The sequence below is a fragment of the Raphanus sativus genome, chromosome 8, assembly GCF_000801105.2.
Source record: "Raphanus sativus cultivar WK10039 chromosome 8, ASM80110v3, whole genome shotgun sequence".
In the NCBI taxonomy this organism is placed as follows: domain Eukaryota; kingdom Viridiplantae; phylum Streptophyta; class Magnoliopsida; order Brassicales; family Brassicaceae; genus Raphanus; species Raphanus sativus.
In genome coordinates this window covers 16755518-16766408 of record NC_079518.1, presented here as the reverse complement: position 1 = coordinate 16766408, position 10891 = coordinate 16755518, and the positions used below count along the sequence as shown (strand labels likewise).

Genomic DNA, 10891 nt, shown 5'->3' with positions numbered 1-10891 from the left:
AAAGAATCAAAGAAGTATCAAACTGAATAAGGTATTAATAATTTTATCACCTCAAAATTACATGACAAAAATATTGATCCAATGTTTTCAATTGGTTAAACAACAAAGATCATTTCCAATTCACCTGAATTTTTATTTCAATATTTTCCATTAAAATAAAGAAATAATATTATATTGGTGGATTTGATTCAATTTAGGATTTGTAATATAATTTATTTATTTTTTAAGAAAATATAGAGATGTGCTACTTTTGTCTCTAAATATAGAAACTGAAATAACTTTCACTATAATTTTGCTTAAAAGTAGATAACTTTATAATAGAGTTATGTGAAACTCATCGCCCAAAAAGAGTTTCAATATTTTAGGAGAAAATATAGAATATATATATATATGGATTAGAAATACTTTAAATGTTAATAGACCATGCAAAAAGTATATAAATGATATTAACTTTCGAAAGTTAATACAAAATTTTTGAGGTTTTGGCTCTTGATGATAAATAAATCTAAAATTTCATTAAAAAAAAGTTAATACAAATGTTAAATTAAGAGCATAAGAATGTGTATGACATTGTCATCAATTAAATAAGCTTGATTCAATTTTCAATTCATTGTATTTCATTGTAACTCATATTTTTTCGTGATTGAGTTTGGTTTGAATTTTCAGATCTGAATTTTTTCTCTATCCCTAAATAAAAAAGGGAAATTACCACTAATACTACTTTCAAGGTACCACTTTTCAATTATACATTAACCAACTATACCACTAGATTTTTAATAGCAAAATGACCACTATGTCCCTAATTAATTAAATCTAAAACCACCGACGAAATCACATTTGACGAAGAGAAGAGTACGACTTCATCTTCTTCCTTGCAGTCACCAAGCTTCATCTGCGACCATGGCCGTTCTGTGTCTCTGAGCTCGGGTTGTGTCCTCCGTTCATCCGCCCTAACCACTGCTGCTTCCATCTCGCGCCATCTCCTCAAGTCCAAGCCGTATCGTCATTCCGAGAGCTCACATCGAGCAGTACAGATTGATGACAAAAATCATAAGCAAGATGCAGCGGTTCGGAGCCGTTTGGAGTCTAATCGAGGAGATGAGGAAGGATAATTCTCACCTGATCGAGCCAGAGCTGTTCGCCGTTCTCGCCGCCGAAGGCGTCGAGGTGTGTTATACATTGTATCGATTAGGTGATCTTCTTGATTTAGATTCAGAATTGGGATTTTTAATGTCTTTGGTGGTTGTGATGGTGTGTGATAGATAACGTATGTAAGTGCGATTAAGCTGATCCACGAGAAGACTAAGTTTCGTCTGCACTCTCACGATGTGCCGTACGGATCTGGCAGTGGTCAGCAATCTGTCACTGGTTTTCCAGGCGTCGTTGATTCAACCAGCTACTGGGTACTTCCTTTGTTCCTTTACAACTATACAGAAGATCATTTTAGTTTTTTGTGTCTTTCGATAGAAATTAGAACAACACATTAACTTGCAATTTCATATCTGAAGTTATGGTTTAACGAAGTCATGAAATAAAGAGGCTTTATGGACAGTGTTATGTGCTATGTTCAAGGAAGTTGAGAGTTGTACTCTCCAAGTAACTTTTACTTAAAAGAGAAACATATGATTTTTGTGACGCTTTAGTGGTTTGTATCTAAGTTTACTTCTGATTCTTTTCATCTCAGGATTCATATTCAGGCATAAACTTATGGAGCGGTTGGGTATCAAGATTTCGTTTATTTCCTGAGTTGTATGTACACTGGGCGGTTAAAGCCATTTCCTTTGGAGGTTTCAACTTGTGTTGACTCTGTTTGTGCTCATGATTCTTGTCGACCTGCTATTGATTTCATCGTTGAGTTGATGTTTGCTTCATCCATTCTACAAGTGCCTGAGCTTGTTTCATCTTTTCAGGTGTGTAAATGAAGTTTTCTCTTTGTCTTCTTGATTCAGAGATTGTTTAATTTTAACAGTTTATGTTGTGTGTTTGCAGCGGAGGCTTTGTAACTTTGTGGAGAAGTAAAAGCCATGAAAATGTTTGATCTGATCATCTGGTGTATCTTTATAAAGACATATAAATCTCTTGTAATAAGTGTTTCTTCACGAAACTAGTATTTTCTGAGTTTTATAAAGGTTTATCAGGGGTTGTAACTTGTAAGTTATATAATCTCTTCATGAAACTAGTATATATGAGTTTTATAGAGGTTTATAAGGGGTTATAAGTTATATAATCTCTTCTTGAAACTAGTATATCTGGGTTTTATAAATGTTTATAATGGGTTATAAGTTATATAATATCTTATAAAACTAGTATATCTGAGTTTTATAAGGGTTTTATGGGGTTATAAGTTATATAATCTCTTCATAATACTAGTATTTTCTGAGTTTTATATAGGTTTATCAGGGTTTATATGTTATGTAATCTCTTCATGAAATTAGTATATCTGAGTTTTATAAGGGTTTATAAGGGGTTATAAGTTATATAATCTCTTCATGAAACTAGTATATCTGAGTTTTATAACGGTTTTTAAGAGGTTATAAGTTATATAATATCTTCATAAAACTAGTATTTTCTGAGTTTTATAAAGGTTTATCAGGGGTTATAAGTTATGTAATCTCTTCATGAAACTAGTATATCTGAGTTTTATAAAGGTACTCTTTAAAATAGTATTTGTAATATATAAAGCCTTATAAAAGACTAAGAATCATTTATAGTGACTTTATAAGTATTTATAAATTATACCCCCACTACAAGAAAACACGGGCTTAGCGACGAAAGTTAGCGACGAAATAATTTCCTCGTAAAATTACGAGGCCTTTACGAGGAAGTTACGTGAAAAGACAATAAACACGTTATTTCGTCGTTAATTAACGACGAAAGAGTTTCGTCGTAAACCAAACGTAAAGGAACGTCGTTTTTACGAGGAAACAGCATTTCGTCGTAATGAACACGTAATAATTAACGTGTAATTAACGAGGAAAATATTTACGTGGTTTTTGCGAGTGTTACCTAATTTTAGGTGACACACGTTTTTTATCTTGTCTAACTACCCATATTTCGTCGTTAATTCGTAGTAAAATCTCACCTACCAATTTCGAATTTTCCTATAAATATGTCATTTGAGGAACATTTGAAACACACCACATGCAAAAGAAAAAAAAATCTAAAAACGTGAAAAAAAAAATGTCTGGTGATGGAAATTATTTAGAGTTGCGGAGATGGATGTACACGCATAGAGATGCTAACGGGAGAGTGACGAAAGAGTATCTGGAAGGACTAGAGACATTTATGCATCAAGCAGATTCTACACCGCTCGCCCAAGAAAGCGGTAAGATGTTTTGTCCTTGTCGAAAATGCAACAATTCAAAACTGGCAACTCGTGAAAATGTTTGGAAGCATTTAATAAATAGAGGTTTCATGCCAAATTACAATATCTGGTTTCAACATGGAGAAGGTTATAATTATGAGAATGAAGCTAGTAGTAGTAATAGCAATTTTCAGAATGAACCGGTTGATCATTTGCATAATCAACATAGATACCATCAGGAGGAGCAGATGGTAGATAATTATGATAGGGTTCATGATATGGTAGCTGATGCATTTGTTGCTCATGATGATGATGAAGTTGAAGAACCTAACATAGATGCAAAAAAGTTTTATGAAATGTTAGATGCTGCGAATCAGCCACTTTACAGTGGTTGTAGAGAAGGTCTCTCTAAATTGTCGTTGGCTGCTAGAATGATGAGTATTAAAACTGATCATAATCTACCTGAAAGTTGCATGAATGCATGGACAGACTTGTTTAAAGAGTATTTGCCGGAAGACAATGTCTCTGCTGATTCTTATTATGAGATTCAGAAACTAGTTTATAGTCTGGGGTTGCCTTCTGAGATGATAGACGTTTGCATCGACAACTGCATGCTCTACTGGGGAGATGATGAGAAGTTAGAAGAGTGTCGATTCTGCAAGAAGCCACGATTCAAACCGCAAGGACGAGGACGTAATAGGGTACCGTACCAAAGGATGTGGTACCTACCAATTACCGACAGATTGAAAAGATTGTACCAATCTGAGGAGACTGCTGGAAAAATGAGATGGCATGCCGAGCATACTCAGACGGATGGTGAGATGACTCATCCATCAGATGCAAGAGCTTGGAAACATTTTAACAAAATATATCCACAATTCGCTAGCAATAGCCGAAATGTGTATATGGGATTATGCACGGACGGATTTAGTCCCTTCGGTATGTCAGGGAGACAATATTCATTGTGGCCAGTCTTTATGACGCCATACAACCTGCCTCCAGATATGTGCATGCAACGGGAGTTTCTGTTCTTGACCATATTAATACCTGGTCCGAACCATCCAAAAAGGTCTCTGGATGTCTTTCTACAGCCACTGATAAAAGAGTTGAAAGATTTGTGGGCAACAGGGGTGAGGACGTACGACTGCTCAACGAAGACAAATTTTACGATGCGAGCGATGCTTTTGTGGACCATAAGTGACTTTCCTGCTTATGGGATGTTGTCTGGGTGGACTACACATGGGAGATTATCTTGTCCATATTGTAATGGAACGACAGATGCATTTCAGCTGAAGAACGGTAGGAAGACAAGTTGGTTCGATTGTCACCGGCGATTTCTTCCCATTAATCATCCTTATCGAAGAAACAGGAAATTGTTTAGGCAGAAAAGGGTTGTGAGAGACACTCCTCCTCCGTATTTAACTGGAGAACAAATTGAACAGCAAATCGATTACTACGGAGCTCAAGAAACAGTTCGTTGTGGTGGTAATTGGCATGTTCCCGGTAATATGCCTGATTATTATGGAGTTCAGCACAACTGGCACAAGAAGAGTATATTTTGGGAGTTGCCGTATTGGAAAGATCTTCTTTTGCGCCACAACCTAGATGTGATGCATATTGAGAAGAATTTTTTTGAGAACATCATGAATACAATATTGAATGTTCCAGGGAAGACAAAAGACAATCAAAAATCGAGGTTGGACTTGCCTGATATTTGCTCAAGACCCGAGTTACATATAAAAAGCAATGGACAAGTTCCTGTACCGGTATTCAGATTGTCTTCAGAACAAAAGTCGGTCTTGTTCAACTGGGTTGCATCAGCAGTGAAGTTTCCTGATGGGTATGTTTCAAACCTCTCTAGATGTGTTGAAAAGGGCCAAAAGTTCTCCGGGATGAAGAGTCATGATTGTCATGTCTTTATGCAAAGACTACTTCCCTTTGCATTTGCGGAGCTACTTCCCACAAAAGTACATGAAGCACTTGCAGGTAATATATTATTACTCACACTAATTAATTTCTTAATTTATTTTTCAAAAATATGCACTAATAATTTGCTTAATTGTTTTTGGAATATACAAAGCCATTGGAGCATTTTTCAGGGACTTGAGCACTCGCACTCTTAAAGAGGATGTCGTAGAACAACTTCACGAGAACATTCCGATCTTATTGTGCAACTTGGAGATGATATTTCCTCCCTCATTTTTTGACGTCATGGAGCATTTAGCTGTCCACCTCCCGTATGAGGCATTGCTTCGAGGACCAGTACATTATGGATGGATGTATCAGTATGAGCGGGCCATGAAATATTTGAAGGGAAAGGCAAAAAACCTCGCAAAGGTTGAAGGTTCTATAATTGCTGGAAGTTTGACGGAAGAAACATCTCACTTCACATCGTACTACTTTGCACCTAATGTACGGACCCGACAAAGAGCTCCAAGAAGATATGATGATGGTGGTGTTGCCCCAACATATGCAGTTGCTGGTGTTCCGGATATCTTTAGCCAGATTGGGCGAATGGGTGGGAAAACGAAAGAGGTTTGGTGGTCGAGTGATGAAGACGCCCATAGTGCACACACTTACATTCTACTTAATTGTGAGGATCCATTTATGCGCTATTTTGAAAGGTAACATATATGGAAAGTTCTAAACTAATTGTAATTAAAATATATTTTTCAAATGATGATATAACTAATAAAATATGTGCATTTTACAGCCTATTTGTTAGTCAAGTCCAAGAAGCTATCCCAGGCATATCCACAAGTGAGGTAGATAAAAGGAAAGATCGACACTTTATTAAATGGTTGAAGAGTCAGGTATTTACTCCAATCCGATATTTGTTTCGTCCACGGGGTGTAACGAAAGACGTTTGTTTCAATGTTCTCTTTAATTTAATTTTGCAGGTTGAATATGAGGATCCAGATTATCCCATATGGTTTCACGAATTAGTTCAGGGTCCACTTGCAAAGGTCACCACATCACCAATGTATTTCTCACGAGGCTTTACTTTTCATACGTACGAGTATGGTAAACACCGGGCGACCAGCAATTATGGAATTTGTGTGAAAGGCGAAACCGATTTCTACGGGATCTTGCAGGAGATTATTGAAGTGGAATTCCCTGGGTTATTGAAGCTGAAATGCGTCATATTCAAATGTGACTGGTTCGACCCCGTGGTCAACAGAGGTGTTCGATTTAACAAATTCGGTGTAGTTGCTGTCAATGGTGGAAGGAGGTACAACAAATTCGAGCCTTTCATATTAGCTTCGCAAGCAGACCAAGTTAGCTTCCTACCATACCCGAGGTTGCGAGAATCTGGAATAAGTTGGTTAGCTGTTATCAAAGTTACACCCCGTGGACGAATAATCGGTGGAGAAGAACCACCTTTGCAAGAAGAACACATCAATGAAGTCGAAGAACCTGAACAACAAATGGAAGACATCCTACTCATTGATCCGCATAATCATGAGTATGAAGATCTTCCCGACGATACCACTGACGATGCTGTTGAGGACGAGTTTAATGAAAGTGATGATGTTTCTAGTGTTGAAGAGAATGATGATGTATCTGAATGATGATGTAATTTTTAAAAAATATTATTTATTTTCAGACTTGATTAATGCATTTGGGGTTTAGGGTATGGGGTTTGGTGTTTGAGATTGAGTTATAAGTTAAAGGATGTTTGAGGTTTGGTGTTTGTGGTTTACATTTTTAGGGATTTTAAGGTTATCGACGTTAATTCCTCGTAAAGAAAAACACGGGCCTTGCAAAATCCACGTAAGCTGATTTCGTCGTAAAGCACACGTTAAAAATAAACAAGGGCCTTGCAAATTCCACGTAAGCGTCCGTGGTGTTTACGACGAAATCAGCTTACGTGGAAATAACAAGGCTTTTAGCTGTTTCGTCGTAAAGACCTCGTTAATTTACGTTGATTTAACGAGTTTCGTGTTTAAATCCCTAAAACTCTAAACCCCAAACCCCAAACCTCAATCTATATATGTTTTCACTTAGCAGACACAATAAACCTGTATAATTAACATTGTATGATTAAAAAAATTAAGAATTTAAAACATCAAACCCAAAATTAACCAAAACTTCCTTAACTTATAAGTGAATCATATATAAGGTTTACATTGCTAAACTCAATTCACTCAAGAAGACTTAATAAACATGCATATTTAAAATTTCTTGATTAAATTAACTTAACACATATAGATGTTACTAGTAATGGGATAGGGGTTTAGGGATTTAGGGATTTAGGGTAAAGGGTTAGGGGTTTAGGGATTTACAAAATAACCTCGTTAAAAACTCGTAATCAACGTGTCCTTTACGACGAAAAAAGAAATTATCCTTGCTAATTCCACGTAAGCAAGCGAGGTCTTTACGACGAAACTTGCTTACGTGGAATTAGCAAGGATTGTTTCTTTTTTCGTCGTAATAACCACGCCTATTTACGAGGAATTAACATGTTTTTATGAAATCCCTATACCCTAAACCCCAAACCTCAATATATATATATACGGTTTCGATTCACTTAAAAAATAAATTAAACCTATATAATTAAAATTTCATGATTAAAAAAATAATAAAAATTAGGAATTTGGGGTTTAGGGTTTAGGGAATGTAAAAAACAAATGCTAAATCCACGGTTTCGTCGTAATATCCACGTGACCAAAAAACACGGGCCTTGCAATTTCGTCGTAAAGTTAAAAAGACGGGCCTTGCAAAATCGTCGTAAATAATTACACGGGCCTTGCTGTTTCGTCGTAAATTTACGAGGACTTTACGTCCCTATGTAATCTTATATATACCCGCGAGAACCAGCCACTTCATTTCGTCCCAATTTCCTCTCCTACACCTCCCAAGGTTCTCTCTAATCTCTCTCTAGAATTAGGTGGTTTAGTTTAGTGAATTTAGATAGGTTTATAGTTGATTAGGTGGTTAGTGTAGAGAATTTTGATTAGTTTGATTTCTTCTACTTGTTTTTTCTAACAATCTGAATTTTTTTTCAGATGGTTAGAAAGAACAAGCAGAAGAAAACCCCCCACTACAGTCAGATGTTCTGTGGTGATCCTGCTGCTGGATCATCATCTTCCGCTCCCGGTTCCTCCAACCCGGAGATTGTCCCGGAGTCTCAGTCACAGCCACCACCGGTTCCTCCATCTGGTGCACCACCCCCACCTGCTGCACCTCAGGCGGTTCCAGATCCGGTTGCACCCGGATACATTCATCCGGAGTTGCGGGTGCCGCCGACCGCTCCTTTTGCTCGGTACACGGTTGAGGATCTTCTCGCTCAACCAGGCCGAGCCGGTTTACCGGTTTTAGACCCCGACCGACCAGAGGGGACTCTGTGGTACGTAATTTTTTTTATTTAAATATTTTTAAAATTATTAATATTTTTTTTAATACTTTAACTTTGTTTTTTTCAGGTTTGGGGTCGACAATTCTGTCGCTACGAGCGTATCCGATATCATCAAAGGATACTTCTCAGAGGCTCACCCAAACTGGAAAAAGACGCCGCACCACGTTAGAAACACGTGGTTCAAGATGTTTGCTGTAAGTTTTTTAAAATAATTATTTTATGTTTAATTTTTATTATTAACTTTTATTTCATTAATATTTTTTAACTAATTATTAATTTTTTGGGTTTAAAAATGCAGCAAAGATACCAGTGGTCCATCGGGGTTCACGAGGACGTGAAACGGGAGTTCACCGCAAAGGCGAAGAAGCGGTTGTTGGACACCGTAGGCAACTGGAAGGAGGACTGGATCTACAAGGGTTACAAGGACGGGCAACCCGCTGAGCTGACCAAGGATGTCTACGATGGTCTCATCCGTTACTGGGAGCTGCCATCATCCATTGCGATCTCCAACGCCTGCTCCGCCTCTCGTAACACCAAAGACGAGCACGGCAACGGCCCGATGCTTCACTGTACGGGTCAAAAACCCCATGCCCGTGTCCGCTTGGAAATGGTAATTAATTTCTAATTTTTTTTCATATTAAATATTTTAATAATTAATATGTACTTATATATGTATATTGATTCTAACATTTTAAATTTTAAATATTTTCAGGCCAAAGAGACGGGACAACTCCCGTCTCTTAAAGAGCTTTACGAGAGGACCCACAAGACCAAGGCGGGGGTATTTGTGGATCCGAGGTCCGAGCAAATCTACAACGATGTCGTTGCTCGGATTGAAGACCGCCAAACCCAGCTGACCCAGCAATCTCCCGATGGAATACCGGTCGTATTATCCACTCAAGAAGTGGATCAGATTTACGAGGAGGTAAAAATTTTACCTTTTAATCTACTTTTAATCTATTTTTTTAAATTATTAACATTAAACTTTATTTTTTCTTTGTAGGTCGTCCCTAAGAAAAAGGGACGTACGTTGGGAATCGGTTCCGTCAACGATGTCCCAAGAGCGACATCGTCTTATGGTCAGAGACGAGCCGACGAAGTCACTGAGCTGCGTTCGGAGTTACACTCGACGCGGACTCAGTTGGCGTCGACGCAGACGGAGTTGGAGTCTACGCGCCAATCATTCCAAGCTCGTATGGGTGGAGTGGAGGGGTTTCTGGAAGTTATATCTTCTGGAAATCCCCAATGGGAGGAGTTGTTGGCGGATATGCGACGACGGAACCCGGTTCCCGAGCCTTCTCGTACTCAGCAGCAAGAGGAGGAACTACAGAGGAGGAGTGAAGACCTCTACCGGGAAACGATCCACCGCCCCGGCCCGACTTAGTTTTTTTTTTTTTCTGTGTAATATTAAAATTCTAAACTTTTATTTATATAATATTTTCGGTTTTAATTTATTCCAAATTTTTAATATTTTCGCATTAGTTATTATTTATATTTCTAATATTTTTGAAATAATTATTTTCTATAATATAAAATTTTAAATTTAAAAAATAAATTAGTTTTAGAAATCGAAGCAAATTCCTCGTTAACTCACGAGGAATTGACGAGTAAATCGACGTGTAAAGAACGACGAAACGTTACGACGAATCTACGTGTCAAGTTGTACGTTTCCTTTACGACGAAAGTTTACGTCTACATTACGTGTATTATTTACGTTTACTTTACGAGTATAAATTACGTTTTTCTTACGAGGATAGTTTACGTGTATGTTACGAGGAAAATTACGTGTCTTTTACGTGGAACTATAGCGTCTACTTTACGTGGAAATCTACGTGTTCTTTACGACGAAATTTTAACCTTCCTTTTATGACGAAATGAGTCCCTCGTACTTTTACGACGAAATGGCGATTAAATATCCGTTACGACCAAACTTTAACGACGATATGCCTTTCCTCGCTAAATCGTCGTAAAGACGTATTTACGACGATTTAGCGAGGAAAATGGTCGTCGTTAAAATCGTGTTTTCTTGTAGTGCCCATTATAAATAATTTATAATTTATTATAAATAAAGGGTTAATAAATAATTTATAAACGTGGCAGATTCTAAGGCACATGCGGACAACAAGCAAGGCTCCACCGCTTCAGAAATTTTACATACCTTTATAAATTATTTTATAATCCTTTATAATGGTGTATAAACTTTATAATTTATTGTTATAAACCCTAAT

The 10891-nt window shown here is 37.3% G+C and overlaps 2 protein-coding genes across 2 annotated transcripts; both read left to right on the top strand.

Annotated features, from left to right (window-relative positions):
• Positions 1 to 3436: 3436 nt before the first annotated feature.
• On the top strand, positions 3437 to 6925 carry LOC130498602 (uncharacterized). The gene is made up of 4 exons (XM_056992083.1): positions 3437 to 5290; positions 5385 to 5928; positions 6018 to 6117; positions 6205 to 6925. Exons 1-4 carry the CDS (start codon positions 3553 to 3555, stop codon positions 6874 to 6876), a joined length of 3054 nt encoding a protein of 1017 aa, XP_056848063.1. The 5' UTR covers positions 3437 to 3552; the 3' UTR covers positions 6877 to 6925.
• Positions 6926 to 7919: 994 nt separating this feature from the next.
• On the top strand, positions 7920 to 10089 carry LOC130498444 (uncharacterized). The gene is made up of 6 exons (XM_056991811.1): positions 7920 to 8167; positions 8314 to 8654; positions 8731 to 8857; positions 8962 to 9273; positions 9376 to 9588; positions 9667 to 10089. The coding sequence occupies exons 2-6, from the start codon at positions 8314 to 8316 to the stop codon at positions 10045 to 10047; spliced, it is 1374 nt and encodes a 457-aa protein (XP_056847791.1). The 5' UTR covers positions 7920 to 8167; the 3' UTR covers positions 10048 to 10089.
• The last annotated feature ends 802 nt before the right edge of the window (positions 10090 to 10891 follow it).